Raw genomic sequence first — 16,379 nt, forward strand, 5'->3', positions numbered from 1 at the left:
TTACTGAATGTTCTCTTTACTTGTCTCATGGTGCAATGAGTGACATTTCAATCTGAGCACATTTCACACATTTATATCTTCACATTTTTATTATATGTGAGTTGGCATTTGGCATTTCATATTATAGTGATACATTGTTGGTTTAACTACCCAGTGCTTTAAGTGATTTAGGGGCTCATTTTCAAAGCATTTAGACTTACAAAGTTCCATAGTAACCTATAGAACTTTGTATCTAAGTGCTTTGAAAATACATCTTTGTATCCTTTTATGTTTTATATACACCAATGATAAGAATTTGTGTTTTAAACTATTTACTAATCATTTGGGGGTTTATTTCATAGCTTAGCAAGACCATAAAGCAAGTACGTCACCGATTGGCTGCCTGTAGAACTGTACAGGAAGAAGCATGCACTGAACTGCCAGGAGGCATCTGGAGGGTGTCTCCTACCAGAGATGTGAGTATGTAGAAAAAGACAAAAGGTGGACTAGCTGAGGATGACTAGTTAGAGACATGAGTGAAAAGAGGTGATATCTGAAGGTTCTTCTACCTAGAGAATCAATGGATCTATGGGTACTTTGAAGAGACTTCAAATGCTACAAATTACAGCCATTAGATTGTTAGGCAACCTTAAAAATTATGATCACATAACACCATTATACAAAAGTTATCATTGGTTACCACTAGTACAAAGAATTTATGTTTAAATTACTAAAACTGGCACACACAGCATACTATAATTATCAACTATTTTACTTATATTCTTTAGCGCTTCCTTATATTCCAAGTAGGGTTCTAAAATAATAAGATTATCTACGAAGAATCCCCAGCCTACATGTACAATCTGACCTTCCTACCAGGAATCACTCTAGATCTTCTCGAACTTATCTAAACTTACATCTTCCCAACTGTAAAGGAATCATGTACAAAACATATGTGTCCAATTTCTCCGTTATAGACAGCAAGCTCTGGAACACCTTACCAAGATCGATTCGAATAGTCAACCATTTCCTTGTCATCAAGCAGATGCAGCCATTACAGATGGGTTGTGTCCATCAACCAGCAGAGAGAGATAGAGAGCACACTTTTTTCAGTGCCTCATACCAGCTTGCTCCACTGCCTCTCTTCAGTATTCTCTATCTCCCCTAGCAGAGTGGCTGCAGCTTCTTCGAGCTCCATCTAAAATCTGTCTGGAGGTTGCTCCTGTGCTTTTGTCAGTTGTTAGCAGGGGTGTTGGAGGCTATAGCAGCTTCACTTTAAAGGCACATAGGTTCGCCCTTTCCCTGCCTTACCCATACCTCCATGGATGTGGACACATTGCTTAGCTTTCCCTGTCCTTCCCCAACAACAGTGGATGCAGGCACATAGGTTTGCCCTTTCCCTGCCTTTCCCACTCACCTGAGCCTCCGGAGTTCTATTTACCTCTGCTTTCCTCACAGCGTTAAAAAAAAAAAAAAAAAAAAAAAAAAAAGGAACAGAGGTTTTCCTTGCCTTTTTCTGTGGGACTGGAGCTGTGATACTCGGTCCAGTGAGGTAAGAGTGTTTTCTGACTTCTCCGGGGTGGGCCCGCGATCGGGGCGATTTGGCGCAAACCGCCATTTTGAATTTTACCGCCGTTTTCGGCGATGGCTGCGGAGACAGTAAAGCGCTGTTCCAAGTGTGCAAAGCGCAGATCAGCAGCAGGGCTCTGTAAATCGTGCTGTACAGACGTTAGAGCCGGCCCGAGCGTGGTGAGAGACAATTCTTCGCGCTCTGAGCTGGCAGCGGACGCCATTTTGAATTTACCACATGGCGCGACCTCCGCTGAGACGGAGAGTCCTAAGCCAGGGGGGGAGGCCTTGGAGTGAGGCTGATATGAGAGCTACTAGCCCCGTTAGAGATCCGGGTTCCCAGGGTGAGTTTTTCTCCCCGATTTTGTCTTATTAATGCATAAAGCATACATGCTTAAAAGAGCTCTCCCACAAAGCCCTGCAGGGGCCTCTTCTAATGCCCCCCCCCCCCCCCCCCCCCCGGTGGATTCTAGCCTGGGTATGCCCTCTGAGGCGTTATTCCCTGATAATTGGCAGAATAGGAAGCGCAGAAGGGCTCTTTCCCCTTCAGAGAGTGCTGCACCTCCATTTTCTCCCCCGTGGTCGGGCTGCGAGGATTTGGAGGACTCTGGCAGGCCTTCATGGTCTGAGGAGCCAGAGTCTGGTGCAGAAGTGACTCAGGATCTGGACGATCCCTCCGCGGTGAGGATTTTCCACCATGATGAGCTGCCAGCGCTTATTTCTGATGCCCTGCAGGCTCTCTCTATTGAGGACCCTGCCAGTGGCACAGCCTCCTCTGTGAATCCTAGGATGGGTAGTACCAAAAAGCCTGCTCGAGCCTTTCCTTTGCATGACTCCATCCAAGAGCTTATTTCGGCTCAATGGGCTGACCCTGAGGGACCTTTGAAAGTTTCCAGGGCTATGGGGCAATTATACCCTCTGAGTGAGGAGCATATGGCTCACTTTGCTATGCCTAAAGTGGATGCCCTAGTCACAGCTGTGACAAAGAGAACTACCCTCCCTGTTGAAGGAGGTGTTGCCCTGAAGGATATTCAAGACCGTAGACTGGAATCAGCACTTAAACGGTCATTTGAAATTGCAGGTCTCACTATTCGGGTGTCTGCATGCAGTTGTTATGCTGCTAGAGCCTGCCTGGCTTGGTTGCAACAGGCAGTGGAACAGCCCGATGATGGAGCGGAGCCCTTTTCAGATGTGGCTCCGCGGATGGAGTCGGCCTTGTCCTTTCTTGCTGACGTCTTTTATGATATTGTCAGAGCTTCTGCTAAACACATGGCAGTAGCAGTGGCGGCTCGCCATCTTCTTTGGCTACGGCATTGGGCGGCGGACATGGCCTCTAAGCAAAGGTTGGTGAAGTTGCCCTTTCAAGGCCTTCTCCTGTTTTGTGAGGAGTTGGAGAAAATTGTGAAGGGCCTGGGTGAGGCTAAACCCCAGCGCTTGCCCGAAGATAGGCCTCAGCCTTCCTCTAAGGGTGCGGCGGTCCACTCTTACAGACCTCGCTTCCCTGAAGCTCGAAGGTACCGCCCGGGGTGTTCTGCTGGGTTCACTTCCCGTGCCCGTTTTCAGCAGAGGAACTCCTTTCGCTCGGACAAACGTTCCACAGCCACTGGCTCAAGGCCTGGAGTTCAGGGGCGACCCTCTCAATGATGGTGTGCCGGCCCTCTCCTCGAGTCCTGTCATCGGAGGACGTCTTTGCTGAGGAGTGGGCCAACATTTCCTCAGATCAGTGGGTCTTGGACCTGATCAGAGACGGTTTCAGAATAGAATTCAACGCCCCTGTAAGAGATGTGTTTGTGGAATCCCGATGCGGTTCTGCCGCCAAACGGGCGGCGGTAGAGGAGACTTTGCAAGGTCTGATTCAGATAGGGGCTGTGTCCCTGGTACCTCCCGCCGAACACGGCTGTGGCCGCTACTCCATCTACTTTGTGATGCCGCGAAAAGGAGGGTCTTTTTGCCCTATTCTGGGCTTAAAAGAATTAAACAAGTCCCTGAGAGTGCGGCATTTTCACATGGAAACCCTGCGCTCCGTCATTGCGGTGGTACAGCCAGGAGAGTTTCTCACGTCTCTGGACCTGAAAGAAGCTTACTTGCACATACTAATTTGGCCCCCGCACCAGAAGTTTCTGAGGTTTGCGGTGATGGGAAAGCATTTCCAGTTCCGGGCCTTGCCTTTTGGCCTCGCCACAGCTCCCCGCACCTTTTCGAAGGTTATGGTGGTAGTAGCTGCCTTTCTAAGGCGAGAGGGTATTCGGGTTCACCCGTACCTGGACGACTGGCTCAATCGAGCAAACTCTGCTGGCAGAGAGTCAGCATGTAACAGCCAGAGTGGTCTCAGTACTTCAATATCTGGGCTGGGTCGTCAATTTGGCCAAAAGTCACCTGACCCCCTCGCAGTCTCTACAATATTTGGGGGCCAGGTTCGACACAGCCTCGGGGTATGTGTACCTACCCGAGCAAAGGCGGTGCAAGCTTCAGAATCAGGTCCGTCTGCTCCTGAGGATGCCCCACCTGCGAGCTTGGGACATTGTCCAGCTGCTTGGATCAATGACGGCCACCATGGAACTGGTGCCCTGGGCGAGAGCGCACCTGAGACCTCTACAGGATGCTGTAGTCCAAAGATGGTCTCCAGTATCTCAGGATTATCAGTTCAGACTCTCTTGGCTCCCTGCGGCCTGTCTCAATATGGAGTGGTGGCTCTCAGACAGCATGCTGCGGCGAGGAATGCCGCTGGCGCTCCCCGATTGGTGCCTAGTGGTGACAGATGCCAGCCTGAAAGGCTGGGGCACACATTGCGAGGGGAAGCATGCCCATGGTCTATGGACACCCGAGGAGTCGGAGTGGTCCATCAACCGCCTAGAGTTGAAAGCGGTGTTTCAGGCGTTTCTGGTTTTTCAAGTGACCCTGGAAGGATTGGCTGTCAGAGTGATGTCGGACAACACGACAGCAGTGGCCTACATAAATCGACAAGGCGGCACTCAGTGCAGAGCTCTAGCCGCACAGGCCGAACAAATTTGCCATTGGGCCGAGCTGCATCTACAGTTTCTGTCGGCAGCTCACATTGCAGGTCAGAGCAACGTGCAAGCCGATTATCTAAGCAGGCATCAGATCGATCCAGCGGAGTGGGAATTTGCAGACGAAGTATTCCTGCAGATATGTGCCAAGTGGGGCAAGCCCGTGATGGATCTAATGGCGACAAGCATCAATGCCAAAGTCCCGTGCTTTTTCAGCAGACGGAGAGATCCTCGCTCGGCGGGGTTGGATGCCTTTGCTCAACCCTGGCCTCCGGGCCTACTGTATGTGCTCCCTCCGTGGCCCTTGATAGGGCGAGTCCTCCTGCGGATTCGGCTGCATCCAGGAGAAGTGGTTCTCGTCGCCCCGGATTGGCCCAGGAGGCCTGGTATGCGGACCTCCGACAGATGCTCGTAGAGGATCCCCTTCAGTTACCTCTGGTTCCCAACCTGTTGTCACAGGGTCCGGTGACCATGGAGGACGCCGGCCGATTTGGTCTTATGGCCTGGCGATTGAGAGGGCGCAATTGAGAGACAAAAGCTATTCCAATAAAGTAATTACCACTCTCCTGCAAGCCCGCAAGCATTCCACTTCCGTGGCTTATGCCAAGATTTGGCGCCAGTTTGAAGTCTGGTGTGCTTCCAAAGAGATCACACCCCTGCGGGCTCCTGTCTCGCCGATTCTAGACTTTTTGCAGGATGGTGTACAAAAGGGCTTGGCCTATAATTCCCTGCGGGTGCAAGTGGCAGCATTGGCCTCCCTGTGTGGCAAGGTTGAAGGCGTGTCTTTAGCTGCTCATCCAGATGTGGCACGGTTTCTTAGAGGGGTGCTTCGGCTCCGTCCTCCCGTGCGTGCACCTTGTCCAGCTTGGAACCTGGGGCTAGTGCTGAAAGCCCTTCAGGGTGCTCCCTTTGAACCACTTCGGCGTGCTTCAGAGACAGATTTGACACTGAAGGCCATCTTTTTAGTGGCCATTACTTCGGCGAGACGGGTGTCAGAGCTCCAGGCGCTGTCCTGTAGAGACCCTTTTCTGCAATTTTCAGAGTCCGGGGTCACAGTTCGGACCGTGCCTTCCTTCTTGCCTAAGGTGGTTTCAGCGTTTCACCTAAACCAACCTATTTTATTGCCCTCCTTTGTCAAGGAGGAGTTTCCAGAATCTTTTGGGCAACTGCACCTGTTGGACGTGCGCAGGACTCTGCTGCAGTATCTGCGAGTTACTAACTCTTTCAGGACCTCTGATCATCTGTTTGTTTTGCTATCAGGTCCTCGCAGAGGGTCTCCAGCGTCTAAAGCCACTATTGCCCGCTGGCTCAAAGAATCTATCTTTTCAGCTTATTTGCTTGCCGGCCGGCCGGCCTCCGCCTGATGCCTTTAAGGCGCATTCCACTAGAGGAATTTTCTCTTCTTGGGCTGAAACTGGAGCACTCTCTCTTCAAGAGATTTGTAGTGCAGCAACATGGGCTTCTAAGCTCTTTTGACTGACATTACAGGCTGGATGTGGCTGCCAGGAGGGACGCACATTTTGGAGCACAAGTGCTGGCGCGTGGTGTGGCTTGTTCCCACCCTATCTAGGGATTGCTTCGATACATCCCATCTGTAATGGCTGCAACTGCTTGATGACAAGGAAGGGAAAATTAGGGTGGTGGTAAATCGAGTTCGCTCGGAGGAGGGAAAGGTGAGTAGTGGAGTGCCTCAGGGATCGGTGCTGGGGCCGATTCTGTTCAATATATTTGTGAGTGACATTGCCGAAGGGTTAGAAGGTAAAGTTTGCCTATTTGCGGATGATACTAACATTTGCAACAGAGTGGACACCCGGGAGGGAGTGGAAAGCATGAAAAGGGATCTGAGGAAGCTAGAAGAATGGTCTAAGGTTTGGCAATTAAAATTCAATGCGAAGAAATGCAAAGTGATGCATTTAGGGAGTAGAAACCCACGAGAGACTTGTGTGTTAGGCGGTGAGAGTCTGATAGGTACTGAGGGGGAGAGGGATCTTGGGGTGATAGTATCCGAGGATCTGAAGTCGACGAAACAGTGTGACAAGGCGGTGGCCGTAGCGAGAAGGTTGCTAGGCCTCACCCCACGCATGGAACAAACTCCCCGAGCCCATACGCCAGGCCCCCTCCCTGCCCATCTTCAAATCTCTGCTTAAAGCCCACCTCTTCAAGGTCGCCTTCGGCACCTAACCTCTACCCAAGAAATCTAGACTGCCCCAACTTGACATTTCGTTCTTTAGATTGTAAGCTCCTTTGAGCAGGGACCATCCTTTTTGTTTATTTTGTACAGCCCTGCGTAACCCTAGTAGCGCTCTAGAAATGTTAAGTAGTAGTAGTAGGTGTGATCAGCAGAAGAAAGGAAGTGTTGATGCCCCTGTACAAGTCGTTGGTGAGGCCCCACCTGGAGTATTGTGTTCAGTTTTGGAGGCCGTACCTTGCAAAGGATGTTAAAAAAAATGGAAGCGGTGCAAAGAAAAGCTTCGGGAATGGTATGGGATTTGCATTCCAATACGTATGAGCAAAGACTTGCTGACCTGAACATGTATACCCTGGAGGAAAGGAGGAACAGGGGTGATATGATACAGACGTTCAAATATTTGAAAGGTATTAATCCGCAAAAAAATCTTTTCCGGAGATGGGAAGGCGGTAGAACGAGAGGACATGAAATGAGATTGAAGGGGGGCAGACTCAAAAAAGATGTCAGGAAGTATTTTTTCACGGAGAGGGTGGTGGATGCTTGGAATGCCCTCCCGCGGGAGGTGGTGGAAATGAAAACTGTAATGGCATTCAAACATGCGTGGGATGTGCATAAAGGAATCCTGTGCAGTAGGAATGGATCCTCAGAAGCTGTTTTGTATTAGTTATAAAACTGATTAAGGACAAGAATGATATAGATTTTTACTAAAACAGGGTAAAGGAGTCCAGACATTGCAGACATTATACCATCCTGATGCACAGTCCAAAATTTAAAAAAAAGCACATTGATGCCATTGGATGTGAGGACTATACGCACTGAGAAATTATAATCAAGAGAAATACATTTCTCAAATTATTTTCTAATATTTAAATTTAATTTCATTGTAATATTTCTCTATTTACACTATAAGATGACCAGTACTTGTACTTGAAAACAATCGATGCAGGTTCCTTTCTCATAGAATCTAACTTCTGCATGCCATAAGTTTGATTAAAACACTGCATCTTTAGAATCACCCAAATATTATCCTAGTCAGAATGTATATAATAATATTTTACCTGCAAGCAAAATAGCCTCCGCACACATAGACCTTAGCTAATGAAAACTGAAACTAAAAGCTACAGTGCTTTTACATTGGCTGACTTTGCACCAGTGGCGTACCAAGGACAAGGCGGTGGGGGCAGTCCGCCCCGGATGCACGCTGCTGAAGGGTGCAGAGAGCAGCCACGCACCTGTCGGCTCCGCTGGTTCCCTGCTCCCTTTGCCCGGAACAGGTTACTTCCTGTTCCAGGGCAGAGGGAGCCAGTGGAGCCGACATGCACGCGGCTGCTCTCTGCACCCTCCAGCAGCCAAGAATGCACCCAGGGGGGAGGGGGCTTGATGCGTTGGGGAGGGGGGGTGTCATTATGCCGGGGGGGGGAGGGGGGCTTCATGCGCCGGGGAGGGGGGTGTCGTACTGCACCCTGGGGGAACGGATGCCGCTGCACCCAGGGGAGCGTGCACAGCAGCGATCCACCCTGGGTGACAGCAGACCTAGGATCGCCACTGCTTTGCACCACATTTTGAGTGACAATTGATGTCATATCTCCACAGAGAGGCTAATTCCTAAGGAGCTTATTATCCCAAATTTACAGACTTGAATTCTTGCTAAACCTTTCTATCAAGTATTTATTTGGAGTACTCTATTTACCATATAAACTACTATGCAAGATCATAACTGCATTACTTGCAATCGTATTACACACACAAAAAAAGGAATGCAAACAGTGACTTCTCCTCCTCCCACCTCCAGACTACCTTGTAATCCGTAGTGGTCTAATGGTATCTTCAGGGAGGAGTGATCTCCAGTCGCTCTTGCCCATATCAGCTCTACTCTGAAAATGGCTGCCGTGGCATCTTGTGGCAGTCTCGCAAGAGTGCCACTAGAGAACATGGCAGCCCTTTTGAGAACAGAGCCAGCATGGGCAAGAGTGACTGGATATCACTTCTGCCTTACACACCTGGACTGCCAGGGATTGTAAGATAGGCCCAAGGGGGGGGCACCAATAGTTGGTCAGGAGGGAGAGGCAACTCCTGTTTGGAATGGAAGGGGAGGGAGACAAAGCACAAATTTTCAGCTTCCACTGAAAACACACGGGTCAGTTTTAGCCAGAACCGAAACTATGGCCGTAATCTTTTGATGGAAACCAGCAAAAGAAAAAGGATTTTGGGCCAGTTTCTGCACTGAAGTTTGGTCGGCCTCCAATGGCCATGATAGATTTCTTCTCAACTCCCCAGAATTTTGACGATTCTTCTGTTTTGGCTCCAGAGTAGGACCTCACAGTAAACTACCCTTCGATGCCTTTTTTTTTTTTCTGCATTGATTGGAGGTCTTCTGTGAATACATCCTCTAAGTCCACTTTTGGCAAAAGCATTCCTAAAAATCAGGACTGGAGAACTGATATTCGTAATTCCTTAATGGCCAAGACAACTATGGTTTTTCCTCCTTTGTTAAATGTCCATCAGAGCCAGTTGAATTGAGGGAAGGAGGGGGGGTTCCTTAATGTCTTTAAATCCTAGTCTCGTATCTTTCCTGCTTAGCCTGGACGTGGAGAGGATAACTTTAGCTGACCTTTATCTTCCTGACAGTGTGTTTCATGTCCTCCTGGCTTATAGGAGAACCTCCACTGAGGTAATACAGTTTTAGACAGAGAAGGATTGCTGGTTTTTATGTGTGGAAAGGCCTTTGATCTCTTCTTCTGTCCAGTCAGAAACATCTCGAGTACATTCTAGACCTGTCAGATCTCAAAATTGTCTATTATGGTTCACCTTAGTACAGTTGGTAGATATGTCATTTGGTAGAAGGTAAAGCCTTCTCTGCTCTGTCTTTACCTGTCTAATTCATGGGTGGCTTGAAGACTTCATCAAGTCATCCAGTGTGGTACTGCAGTTGGTGAGCCACTTTTGATCCACTAGACTCCTGACTGCTGAAGTACCTTACTTGGTAGGTCTGTTATTTGATGTTCACGTTGGCACAGCTTTAGGCCTTAGTGACCCAGCCTATACCAAGGTTTTAAACAAGAAAGTGGTTTTGTATGACCATCCAAAGTTCCCCCCTAAGGTGGCGGTAGACTTCCTCTTTAATCTGTCAGTTATCCTGCCAACATTTTTCACAAGCCTTCATGCTCACAAAAGTGAACATGCCCTGCAAGTTTTGGTTTGCAGTTGAGCCTTAGCCACCTACATGGAGCAGATTAAAGTCCTCAAAGCCCATCCAGTTTTTTGTTTCTCTTGATCCCAGTAAGCCTGGGATCACGCTATCTACTTGGTTGACAGACCACATCACCTATGCTTATCTGGAAAGTCATGTCAAAGCTCAGGCCATGCCTCTGTTGGCAGCCCATTTGAGGTCAGCATGAAGGGGGTATAGTAAATTCAAAATAAACTTTTTTTTGTAAGATATTTTCAAGGCTGCAACATGGATTTTGATTTATTCATTTACATCTTATTACTGTTTGGAAAGAAATTCCTGTTGAGAGAGTAGGTTTGGCCAATCTGCCCTCTAGATTTCTTTGTGGTTTAGGATCCACTCCTTTATTGGACTATCCTTGAAAATTAAAAAAAAAAAAAAAATCCAAAGCTAAACCGAAAGGCCTGTTGGCAAGAAAATGTTTTATGTTTTATAATAAGTTTCTTACCATTTCCAAATTTACTGATGCATTTCAACAATAAATTCTGTCCCAATTGACTATAGAACTTGCCCAGCATTTGAAGCATATATATTCACAAAATTAATCTTTCTCCCTTTACATACCCCTTTCACAACAACACCAAATGAAGCTTTATTGAAGACCAAACCCAGACCCAACATGGCTGAGTTTCTGCACATGCTTGCACATCGGGGGCTATCAAATTCTTCAATAAACAAGAAGCGATGATATCAATACAAAGGTTCCTCTCAGATGGCTCATCCCACTTATTGTTGATTGAAAAATCTGATGGAACCTTTGTATTTTTCTCCTGCTCAGACTCTCCGGTCTGTAGACCAGTCTCTTTTAGTAGTGTCATCGTTGCAAACTGTCCTTTTAACCGCCTTTTGGAATACAATATTTTCAGTTGCTGGACCTTTACTCTGGAATGCGTTTCCGCTTAACTTGCATAAACTATATTTCCTTTTTTAGCAAATATGTGGATCTATTCCCTGATTCTTAGGACCAAGTGTTTGATTTTTTTTTCTGGCTATGGAGCAGCTTACTTTTGATGCATTGACTGTCCTTTGTTTTCTTATTTTTTTTCTATTACTGTCATATTCATTATTGTAGTTATTTTCTGATATCTCTTGTTATTTATATTGTGCACTCATATATACTTCCATAGCATCACACAGATCAATCCAGAGACGAGTGGGTTATGTCCCTCTACCAGCAGGTGGAGATTCTGCCATACGGTATCCTGTGCAGCAGCCTCACTTTCGGTATTCTCTCTATCTCAGTAGGTGGATGGGACATCTCCTGTGCAGCTCTGGTTTGGTGCTTGCTCCTGGTCTGTTCCTGTTCCCTCATGTTCAGTCGAGTTGGGGGTCTTGGTGTGGAGATGCCAGCCTCTTGTGGTACACCTGGTGGTGCCAGTTCCCTCCCTCCCTGCATTACCCACCTCTAAGGTCGGGGCCTGTGCTGTTCATCTACCACAAGGTCCGTGAACTCCTGCTCTGCCCTTTGTACAAAAAAAAAAAACCTTCTATTGCCGGCACCCAAGCGGTTGGAACCCTCTTGTGGTGGCCTCTGGTTCCGGCTTGGGGCCCCTTCCCGTGTTGCTCAGTAGTTACCTCAGCAGGATTCTTTTTGGCAGGTTGCACTCTGTTTGTACGCTCCTGGCCGTCATCTTGGAGAGGCACCTGTTATAGAATGCAGACCCCAGCTCTCTTTAGCCCGGCTCCTTGCCACACTTGCCGATGTGCTGGGAGTGCAGGCGGGCTCCTTTTCCATGCTCTCCCTTTCGGCCCTGTGCTGTTGCGGAGATAGTGACATTTGGTGACACCTCTTTCCATCGCACTGTGTTGGGAAATTCCTTTATCCACAACGTAAAAAAAAAAGAGAAAGATATCAAGTTTGGCCGTGGGGCTTGGCAGTCGCTCTGCAGGCTTGGGCAGTCCACGTTTCTCTTGGTTCCCTTTGGCGGGAGAACCTACCTTTGGGGGTTTTGACCTGGCCAGGTCCTTGGAGGTATTCGGCTGTGGCTGGAGAGTCGCGGCCTGGGCTTCCATTTTAGTGGCAAAGGTTAAAAAAAAAAAAAAAGGAACGCTTTTACTGTTCTGCGGCTGTCGAGCCCGGTGGCTGCAGGAGTGCTGTCTCCTCCGATTTCCGAGGGCTTGTTTATCAGTAGATGCCACTTCCCTGTGGCTGCTTGGGCCTCCTTCGGTTTGCAGGGTCTTCCTGTTCCCGACTGTCCCGGTTGACAGCAGGGGGCACAGGCTTCTCCACTTGTCTCTGGATTGATCTGTTGGGACTAATGGAAAGAAAATTATCAGGTAAAGACTAATTTTACTATACATATCAACTTTTTGCAGCCGCTCTGCTCAAACTTTGCTCCTAGGAACATTCATGCCTGATCCCCATGAAAGTACAAGTGATCTCAGCACATGTTCTTTTTCATGGATATACAGCTGCACAAACTTTCCGCGCATAAAATGGGCTTTACACCTAGATATGGGGGTAATTTTATAAGGGTGTAATAATCTTAAATTGATTTCCATGAAGGAAATCTGTAAGCAATGTGAACTTCTGTTGGCACATACATGTCACACTATTTAGATACTGAAATGATGAAATAAACACAGAAGTTGATGGTGGTGATTTAAAAAAATATATATTTTTAAAGAGTGTCAGGTAGAGCTATCTTAAACCATATTCACAGGAGCTTATTATTTTTATTTGGAATGGAAATACTGTCAGTGAATTTTACAACATAGATGCTAGATGCTCTCCATTTAAAAGGAAGGGAGAAATTTAAGATCTTTATTTAAAGCACTTTAAAACTGAGAATATCCCATTAAATTGTGATGTGTTTCAGAACCCAGTCTCTCGCAGATGCTCTCCAGTGCACATGAAAGATGAAGATGAGTTTTTTCTGAAAGGATATCATGACCTGCCAGCAGATCTCCAACAACAGATGCCAACCTACAATCAAACAGGAAGGCCTGCCACAGTACAGGGAAAAATTGGAAAAGTAACTATTACCGATTTAACAACACTCAGATGCCTGCCAGCAAGTTTCAAATGGATTTGACCAAAAATAGGTGGCAAGCTATTGTAAAACAGCTTACCCCCATAGACTTGAATAGGGGTGAATGGGACAAATGCACAAATTATGTGGTATACGAACAGCTATGGTTGATATGAACCTTAAACTGAATGAATATATTTATTTATAAATTCTATTAAGGTACATGGAGCTATATGTACTAAAATGTTTTCCCATCTTAGGTCTGTTGGATGAAATGCTCAGTAAATCTGACCTATAGTGAGTAAGTGGCGGTGGTGGGACTTAATGCTTAGAAACTTGTAATTGAGCTGCTTTGCAAATGTCAGAGTCTTATTTTTCAGAGGAGCTAATCTTGTTGCTGGAAAGTGTTCATTGATTAGCTGTTTATAAAACAATGCTCTAATTTGTGTACCAAGCTGCGGAAATGAAATGAGCAAAATGAAGGGCCTTTTCCATATCATCAAGCTGATCAATCCATAGACTGGTGGGTTGTGTCCATCTACCAGCAGGTGGAGATAGAGAGCAAACTTTTGCCTCCCTATATGTGGTCATGTGCTGCCGGAAACTCCTCTGTATGTTCTCTATCTCAGCAGGTGGTGGTCACACACAGCAGCAGCAGCTCTGGCTAGGCCTCCAAGCCTAATTTTTAGGTTTTGTTGAGTGCCTGGGGTTGAGGGCTCTTTTGAGCAAGTGCAAACCTGGTGGTGCCAGGTCCCTCCTTTTCTCCCCCCTCCCGCTGGCTCCGTTAAAAAAAAAAAAAAAAAAATTTTAAACGTCTTTAAAGGCGTTTATTTCGACGTTTATTTAAGCGTCTATTGCAGCTACTCACTGGGACACCAGGTCGTTACAACTCGGAGCGGACAGCAGGTAATTTTACCTTTTTATAGCGGGCGGGGGTTCCCCGATTCTTCTCCTCGTGGCACATGGCGTCGGAGGGCGAGGGCGCAAAGGGTCGCTCCCCGGGTCGCTTGAGCGCTTCTAGAGGGGATGCGGGGGTCTTAAAGCCTGATTCGCCCTTGTTGGGTGGCAGTTTCGTGACCGATGAATGTCCCGGTCCTTCCTCCGGCGTGGCGGTTTTTCCCGCCATAAACGCCCATCCCCCGCTCCTCGCCTCCGCCATTTTGGCCGGCCACGCGGCTCGGACGGCTTCTTCTTGGGCCGCCCTTGAGGTTGGAGACATTAATGCCATGAACGCCCTTAATTTGGGCGACGGCACAGAAGCGGCTAAAGTTAAGAGCCGTTCTTCCCGCGCGGCTCCTTCGCGGAGTTTCGCGCCGGACGCCATTTTGGATGCGCAGCAGGCCTCTCCCCCGCTGTTGCGAGCGCCGGTTGAGAGTGCGCCTAGGGCTGTTGCCCAGGCTGCGGAAGTGCACAGTCTGGGGGGTTTCTCCCCCGAGTTTGTTTTGCTGCTGCATCAGGCCTTCCTCATGCACAACGCTGCCCCCGCTCCCTCGTCTGGTAAAGAGGTTGAGGTTCCCAGAGGTAAACGCCCTCGGGTTGATTCCCAGGCCTTGGAGGAATTTGTCTCCTCCGATGTAGATGAGGGCAGCGTGTCTGAGGTCTCCCAACGGTCCTTTGCGGATTCCTTGGAGGAGACGGATCCCCGCTCGGATGGAGCGGATGACCCCTCTGCAGCGCGGCTTTTTCGCCCAGAGGATTTGCCCAACCTGTTGTTACAGGCCATGGACACTTTGAAGATTTCCTCTCCGGAGGACGTCTTTCCCTCAGCCCCTGTTGGCTCTGCCATTATGCTGGGGACGAAGCGCCCGCCTAGAACCTTCCACGTGCATGATGCCATGCACACCTTAATTTCGGCTCAATGGGATGTCCCAGAAGCGAGCCTTAAAGTGGCTAGGGCTATGTCCCGCCTCTATCCTTTGGCTGTGAGTGAATGTGAGGCCTATCTGTGGCCTACCGTGGATTCTTTAATCACTGCGGTGACTAAGAAAACGGCATTGCCGGTGGAAGGTGGCACGGCCCTAAAGGACGCCCAAGACAGGAGATTGGAGGCGGCCTTAAGGTCGTCCTTTGAGGCGGCTGCTTTAAGTTTGCAGGCCTCAGTTTGCGGATCCTATGTGGCCAGGGCGTGCCTGACTATGGTGCAGCGGGCTTCCCCCTCGGATCATTCCTTGAGGGATGATTGGCCAGCCCTGGAATCGGGCTTAGCCTATGTGGCAGACTTGCTGTATGATGTCTTGAGAGCCTCAGCTAAAGGCATGGCTCAGACAGTCTCTGCGCGGCGGTGGCTTTGGCTGAAACATTGGTCTGCTGACCACGCCTCTAAATCCCGCCTGGCTAGGTTGCCTTTTAAAGGCAAGCTGCTCTTTGGGGTCGAGCTGGACAAAATCGTGACCGATCTCGGCACATCTAAGGGCAAGAAGTTACCAGAGGTCAGGGCTCGGGCTAGTGCTCGTCCCGGTACCTCCAGAGGACGGTTTCAGGAAGCCCGTCGGTACCGCCCGGGCAGGTCGGGGTCTTCTGCCCCCTCTTCCTTTAAGAGGCATTTCTCCCCCAAGCAGCGTTCCTTTCGCAGAGACCGCCGTCCCGGAGGTGCTCCCTCCGGTCCTCCCCCAGGGTCTCGTACCCAATGACGGGGTCTTGGTCCACGCCCCAGTGCAGATTGGAGGACGGCTGTCCTCGTTTCTGGGCGAGTGGACCACAATAACTTCAGACGCTTGGGTGCTGGAAGTCATCAGAGACGGCTACAAGCTAGAGTTCTGCCGACCCTTAAGAGACGGGTTTGTACTCTCTCCCTGCAAGTCTCCGGTCAAAGCTGTGGCAGTGCAGCAGACTTTGGACAATCTGATCCGCCTGGGTGCGGTCGTTCCGGTGCCAGAAAGTCAGCTTGGCAAGGGGCGTTACTCCATTTACTTTGTGGTACCAAAGAAAGGAGGTTCTGTCCGGCCTATCCTCGACCTCAAAGGGGTCAATCGGGCCTTGAAAGTGCGGCACTTTCGCATGGAGACTCTCCGCTCTGTTATAGCGGCAGTGAAGGCAGGGGAGTACCTGGCTTCCTTGGACATCAAGGAAGCGTACCTGCATATTCCCATCTGGCCTCCTCATCAACGCTTTCTGCGTTTTGCAGTCCTGGGCCGACACTTCCAGTTCAGAGCCCTCCCGTTCGGGTTGGCTACTGCTCCGCGGACCTTTTCCAAAGTAATGGTGGTCATAGCGGCCTTCCTGCGAAAGGAAGGAGTACAAGTCCATCCTTATCTGGACGACTGGTTGATCCGAGCCCCCTCTTATGCAGAGTGCGGCAAAGCTGTGGACCGGGTAGTTGCTCTTTTGAGCTCCCTGGGATGGATCATCAACTGGGAGAAGAGCCAGCTGCGCCCGACTCAGTCCCTGGAGTATCTGGGAGTTCGATTCGACACCCAAGTGGGCAGAGTGTTCCT

The 16,379-nt window shown here is 48.9% G+C and overlaps 1 protein-coding gene across 1 annotated transcript in view; it reads left to right on the plus strand.

Annotated features, from left to right (window-relative positions):
* Positions 1–16,379, plus strand: part of CCDC15 (coiled-coil domain containing 15) — a 59,788-nt gene that overhangs the window by 13,622 nt on the left and 29,787 nt on the right. Inside the window, 2 exon segments of the mRNA XM_030220465.1 lie at positions 342–455; positions 12,793–12,948. Coding sequence (XP_030076325.1) covers positions 342–455; positions 12,793–12,948 — 270 coding nt within the window.

This window comes from Microcaecilia unicolor, chromosome 12 (assembly GCF_901765095.1).
Source record: "Microcaecilia unicolor chromosome 12, aMicUni1.1, whole genome shotgun sequence".
NCBI lineage: Eukaryota > Metazoa > Chordata > Amphibia > Gymnophiona > Siphonopidae > Microcaecilia > Microcaecilia unicolor.